Below are 7,158 nucleotides of genomic sequence, written 5' to 3'. Positions count from 1 at the left end.
TGTTTTTATATATTTTATATTTTAATATATATTTTATATTAAAAATGTGGTAATTGATTTTGGTGAATATCTATTATAGTTGTCTAAAATAATACACAAGAACGCAACTTTTTAAGCATATCCATATATATAAAGTGTGATTTTCGTTTATGAAATCTCGTCACTGTAGCAAAAGATTTTTTACGCCTAATTTCCTTTATTTTCTAACATACATTTCAACACTTGCAACTTTCATTTTTCAGCATTTCTGCATTGAGATTTGACAGCACCGAGAACGATAACTACTTTAAATATGGAAAATTTAAACTTCTCCACTCACTAACCTTTAATAAAATATATTTTAAAAATGGTGCAGCTATCAGATTTTATAATTGTGAAAACTCTTTTTTATTAAAAACTGCTGTTTTATTTTATTTATTTATTTTTTATCAAAGATAAGAGACTCGAACCTGCAACCTTTTAATTGAGTATGGAGAGACTATGTCATTTGAGCTATAACTCATTGGCAATTGTTGTTTTATTCATTGTCTTATAATCCTATCTAATATGTAATATAACTTATTTAAATTAGCATTTTATCGAATATTCCATCCGTCAAGCCACATCATTTTTAGATATCGATGTATATATTTATATAATGTAAAACTACAAAATCAACTATACTTTTTCATTTTCTTTTACCATAACCAAAAATTAAATAGTGATATATTTTTTATGTTAGTAAATAATGATTTTTTTCAGTTAAACTTTGATCCAAAGTAAATAATGATGATATATGATAAACTAATATCTAGTGTTTTAATTTTTTTGGGCTGGAAATTAACTTCTAGTCTTTTATCCAGTTTTTCAAGCGGGTCCAATGTTTGGGCCCTTCACTGATCCATTAAAGAACGAGCCTTTTTCTTTTGGGCTAACTCATTAAAGTAAAAACTGAAACAATACCAACCAGGCAACCAAATTATGATAGCTATTGGGATTTGGGACTCACAACATTCCTCTTATCATATTATGGTAATCCAACCATATTTTCTTAGAATTAAAAAGAATGTTATACACATCACTTTTAATTTTTAGATATTTTTGAAGTATTTGATTGTTAATTTTGTTAAAACAATAATTTGTGCACCTACTACTATTGCTAGTAATAACAACTTCAAAAATGCAACATATATGATATATATAACATTTTAGACCAAGAATCCACAAAACACCATCAACATAGGTTAAGATCAAGCTAACCTTGACCAGATTATTTTCAATTCTGTATTAGATCAACATAGGTCCCTGCATTCCTCAAAAGTTTACTTCAAATTTTTATTACAATTTTTCAAAGGTTAGCATTAACTTCCTTAGTATTTTAGTCATTGGTCCCGACATGACACATTGATGGGTCCCAAAATGCATTAGATCATGTGTAGCCAGACAAAGTAGCTTGTCAGGAAAGTGAAATTTCAACTTTGTACTTAACAATTGCCAAGAGATCAAAATTTAATGCTTGTTTGACTTTTGTAAACTTTGTGATGAAAACTCACTCCTTTTATAAAATAAAAATCCATAAACCTAGCCTCAAGTTGCAAAGTGAGAATAGCCTAAACCTCATTCATTTAAGAACATTAAATTACCAACCACTTTGGTGCTTGTATATTACCCTAGGAAGTTTAATGTGATGAAGGCTTTACATTGCTCATAAAGTGTGATGCTTGGGCCCTGTAATGTAACATGTCATTGAGTTGCCACAGTCACTTTCAAATATTAAATGATTTCAATATAATTATTGTATTGCAACTTAGATATTATTTCATTCCATGAACATGACCGTTAAGATGTCACATTCAGCAAGACTGATTCCATTATTGCAACTATATAATCTTTAAGTCTAGTTTATAGGATACTCAGCCTAGCAACTAGAGCTATTATACCAAAATATCTAGTTTATTTTGTTAAGAACATGAATAAAAATGCATAAGGTTTGCCATAAAAGTGTCTTACATAGTTGCATCTCCAATATGTCAGTGAGCATGCATAAAAAGATTTGTTACAGAAGCAGTTAATTGGTCATAAGCCAATTTAAGAACAAATCATCCAAAGTTTTCCTTCAAACAAATCCAGAGTTATCATAACAAATCACCAAACAACTGGAACTAGACACTTTCTTCAGCTACCTGAAGTCAGTGTCATAATACTACTTTCTAGTACACATCAGGATTCTCAGCTCAACACTGCAACACACCCTACAAAGAATATGAACAAATATCTAAGATCAGTGATTCAAGGAGATCATAACTACACACTATATATGCCAATAATGACTAAATGAAAATCACTTACTTTGGTGAAGTTACTCTCAACAGCTTTAGTCCTGAGAGAATGGCCGGGAGGAAAACTATCTTCGGCGTGTTGAGTAAATGTAGGGACTGAACTCAATTGCCGAGTGATCAAAGGTCGGTCAGCCTCCTTGTTTGCAATGTGAGGGTCCTCGGTTAAAGAGAATCCGAAGAGTCTGCAGCTACTTTTACACGAAGATGCCAACTCTTGACTTTCTCTCATTGTCAATGCTGATTCAACAGACTTTGAAGTGCCCAACTGATTATGGAAGTTAAACATGCCAAGGGAGTTCATATCTTCCTTAGCTCTTCCAGAGAAAATAGGCTCATCAGTTGGGAACGATGCAAATGTTCCACCTTTCACTTCAGTTGCATAGGGACGCCGGTAATGGACTGTACCCTCTATCTCCTGGTTACTCTTTTTATCATAATCAGAGTTTGAAAGAGGATTAACCACTTGCTGGAACATTAACACAGATGAAGGAGACGACACTTGCATTGATGCTACAGATGCATGCAGATGTGATGGATTGTCATGCACCTGGGTTGACCATCCATTTCTGGGGCTAACCAGATGATAACCATCAAAAAGTCCAAAGCGACCATTTGTGCGAGCCTCATCAAAAGACAAGGCCCTTCCATATGGTTGGCTTGGAAATATTTCTTGACCTTGCAAGACCTTTTGGAACCGGAATGATTCCCCAAAGCCTGTGCCATTGTTGTAGGAAAAATCAGAGCCGGCTTGAGGGATTCTGATATTACTTCCTACAACCGATGTCCCAGAACCAATAGAACCAGGATAACACCTCCCTAACTCGGATAACCTTGGACTCTGAGAATTAATACCATCATAAGGGGTATTAACACCCAAAATTTCTTGACCTTGCAAGACCTTCCGGAACCTCAATGATTCCCCAAAGTCTGATGTTCCAATCCCATCTGTAATGAGCAATAAGTCAACATCTTATCAATGTTGATGCATGATGTAAAACTGCTCAAATAAACAAAAGGAAAATGTAAACTTACTGGGAAGTGGAAATTCTAGTTTCCCTGAAGATCCAATTCGGCTCCTCTTCAAACCGGCTGCCATCAAGTTATTGGAAGTAGGAGCAGGCCCAGATGGCTCAATCTCCCATGGGGAAACCCTGTTATGCCTACCTGCTTCAACATCATCCCACCTTACCTGTAGGATAAGAACTTCTTGTTACCTTCTATTTTGATATTAAAAAAAAAAAAAAGTAATGACCACAACATAGACCTGACTAATAACTACAAATAGAAAACAAGGAATCTATTTTGATGTCAATGTGATAACAAAGCAAACAAATTTATATTTATATAGGTACTCCAGCTGAAATTTCCTAATTAAACATGCAAACAGTCTAATCAGATGGATGATAACCAACAACGAGTAATAAAGATGTCACTAGCAATAAGTAGACTACTCTACTGTTATTGGTTTTATTTCTCTCATGTGAAGCCAACAGATTAGGCTGTCATCATCATTGTGGATTTTGAAATTAAAATGATAGCTGAATTTTATGTTTTCTACCTTGGACTGCCATGGCTTATGGTTTAGGTACCTAGCATTTCAAAAGCATTATTGGAGGCACATTGTTAGCATTAGTATACATTAAGGTTGGCTTTAGTTCTAGGATACAGATTTTCCTATAACCTGGTATCCATGTTAAGACATGCAACATTTAATTTGCATGCTTAGGGCCAAATATACAGGAGTCATTAGATTCTTCAGAGGAAGTAAATCAATTTTATTTTTGAGGTCTTACTCATCAGCATAAAATTATCAAGCCTTGCAATATGAAAACACAGCCACATGCTCATGCTAAAAAACAATAACCATATTTGATTGTAGAATTATCACGGCAACATACCAGAAGGCATCTCCATTTTGAACCTGGCCATCTAACTGGATCCGCATCACCAATGCCAGCAATTAATCCAGTGAATCTGCTCAAGAGAAGTTTGAGTGATATCATTTGGTGATAGGTTGATTATATAGAGCAGGTTTAAACAAGACAACTGAGTGACTGACAAACCTGCGCTCTGCAGCATCTTCAGTTTCGAAGCGCATCTGGAACCTCATTCCAACTGAATAACAAAAATCAAGGCTCTTTAAAAATTTGTGGGGCGGTATGATGAATTCCGAGGAGCTCACCCTGCAAGGGATCAATGCATTAGATGGGAAGAGAGATGAGACCAAAGCATAAGTTCAGCAAGGCTCTATGCACTTGTTGCCACCAATTGTTTTAAAGAGTTTTTAGTTGTGAAGTTCATAACAATATAACAGTGTTGTCCACAGTTGACTCTATATACACATGAACATAAAAAAACATAATTAAGTTTGCCAATAAACAATAGCAGCTATGTTGAAAAATCTAATTGATAAGTAATGACTGTATTTGACATAAGGGATGAACAAAATGTCAATATCTGGTGAAGAAGATAAACACCTTGGATTATAGCAAACACTAAAGGCACTTCTCGAAGACAAAGCATTAATAATATTCATGACTGAGCCAGGATTCAGTTGCTGAATAGAAGGAGTGGCAAAGATACCACCATTCTTCAACTGAGCAGCCCTACGAATCCCTAGTCTTAATTCTCCATCGTCACCCCTAAGGAATAACACAGCATCTCCAGACACAAGCTTCTTCTTGTTCACAAATGCACTCCATCCAGTTGTGAGCAAATGTCTCCGTGGCTGCCCTGCTCATAAAAAGACAAGAAATGATTACTCCGCGCATGCAGACACATAAGAATGGTAATGAATGAGATACCTCTGTATATATGTCTAAACCTCCATTCAAGGCCATGCAAATCCTTCGCCACAAGCTCTTGTGAAGGCCTCTGTTGACTGTAATCCTAAAGTGAGCAATAAAACATAATTTCAAATTGTTATAAAGATAATGAAAGAACAAAAGTCTTAGATCTGCTAACTTCACCACATCAACAGAACATTTAGAGGATCAGACTTGACTGCAGCATATAAAAGTAGGATAAATTATTTGAACAATCCTCTTTGACAAGGAGAAAGGAGTGCCTCATAGTTCATAATTTACCAGAGGAGGAAAGCAATCTTCAGCTGCTCGACGAGGCACAGAAAATCCACCATGAGTGCTAGTGTCAGAAGCAGTAAGAGTCTTGCAAAACATATGGGGTGTTGTTGACTTCACCACAGCTTCAGTATCATCTTCTTCACCATCAGCATCAACTACCCCATGCCGCAAGTTTTTCTCCACTTGCTACAATTATAGTAACCAAGTTCAAGCATCTTTTTTTTGTTTTTTGAATAAAAGAAATCAACTAATAGAGGCGCTTCATTTAATAGTAAACACATATCTTTCCTTTCCCTTTCACTCTTCTAACAAGAAACTTTGTACTTCTCTTTTACCAGTTAGAAAGTAAAGTTGAAGAGCTAGGTAACATAGACAAATACACAGGTACCGTTGTGTACTTTTTGTGTTATTTGGTTCCCAGAAACATGACACAAAGCTAAATTAAGCAAAGCTTAGTCAATCTTACTTTTAATTGACCCCTAAGGTCTAGGCACTAAGTAGTACTAAAATGTTGAGAGAATTTGAAGTATGTTTCTCAATGTCTTCTTCAAATCTAAACTAAAACAAATTAAGATCATAAATATCCTAAATTCATAATTCAGAACTCATAGTCGTGTATAAACCTCACCTCACTTTCAGGAACCAACAAGACCTGGCAATAGACTTCATCACTGCCTTCCTCTGCCTGCTCAGAAAAAGAACAAACATTTCATGAAATTTTCAACACAAGCCAAACTATAGCCACCTTTACACCAGCACAAAGGGGCAAAGGATATTTTTCCTTGACCTATCAAAATCACATTGCAGTAATAATAATATACAAAACACAGGTCAGTCACAAATTGCTAAAACTTGGCAAGTAAATCATTTTACCCAACAAAATTTGCTCAGCAAACATAAACAAAGAAAACATTCCCAGAAGAAAAAGCTGTCAAATTTGAGAATGAGAGAGACTTTACATGGAGCTTGACATCAAGAACACGACAGCAGACATGAGGTGGGATGTTATAGGCAGTGACGGGAAAATCCTGAGCCTGTTCAAAGTGGCCTTGTGGTAAGTACACAACCACGCTTCCTTTCTTTGGGAGAGAGATCATAGGGCCAGCACAAGCGTGCCATAGCTCCAAGCACACAGAAGAAGAAGAAGGTGGAGCCAAAGCTGAAGCTGAAGTGCTTATACCAGAGTGAGAAGGTGATGAAGCAGAGCCCGTGGAAGCGGATGATGGTGTTTGTGCTTCATCTTCCTCTGTGGTGTTGAGATCAATCAACCCCATGGGAACAGAACCCAGTGCTGGTTGCAATGTTAGGGAATCTAAAAAGAGTGTCTGAAGAAGAAGAAAAGGAAATACTTTGAAAGAGAAAGAGGAAGACAGGGGAGATTTGAAGGAGTGGTTTTTTCATGTCTGCATTTTTCAGAGAGCGTGAAGGGTTCTGTTGTTAAGAGCAACTTTGGCATTGCTAAAAGAGGCTGACCCCAATACTCCCAAAAAGAAAGAGACCCTCTTTCTGTGTCTTCTTTCTCTCTCTCTCACACACACACTGAGCTATCACACTCTCTCTGCTAATATTATTTTCCCCCCTTTGTTTCTTTTTTTGGGGGGGTTCTTTTCTTTTACTTTATTGTTGGTTTTGGCTGGAGGAGTGAACAAGAGTGGAGCGATGCGAATGAATGAGTGATTGGGTTTTTTTGGGGTAGCATCAAATCAAGCTTTCATTGGGATTTAAGTTGGAGCAATATAAAAATGAGTTTTTTATCC

At 36.1% G+C, this 7,158-nt stretch overlaps 1 protein-coding gene across 1 annotated transcript; it reads right to left on the bottom strand.

Annotated features, from left to right (window-relative positions):
* LOC107622980 (auxin response factor 3) lies at positions 1,917-6,975 on the bottom strand. The gene is made up of 10 exons (XM_016325067.2): positions 6,361-6,975; positions 6,030-6,086; positions 5,405-5,587; positions 5,123-5,207; positions 4,796-5,051; positions 4,382-4,501; positions 4,217-4,292; positions 3,351-3,507; positions 2,329-3,263; positions 1,917-2,231 (listed from the first exon to the last, which is right to left on the bottom strand). The coding sequence occupies exons 1-10, from the start codon at positions 6,673-6,675 to the stop codon at positions 2,214-2,216; spliced, it is 2,202 nt and encodes a 733-aa protein (XP_016180553.1). The 5' UTR covers positions 6,676-6,975; the 3' UTR covers positions 1,917-2,213.

Source organism: Arachis ipaensis, chromosome B10, assembly GCF_000816755.2.
Source record: "Arachis ipaensis cultivar K30076 chromosome B10, Araip1.1, whole genome shotgun sequence".
Lineage (NCBI taxonomy): Eukaryota > Viridiplantae > Streptophyta > Magnoliopsida > Fabales > Fabaceae > Arachis > Arachis ipaensis.
Note: the sequence above shows the minus strand (reverse complement) of the source record. Positions and strands in the feature narration are given on the sequence as shown.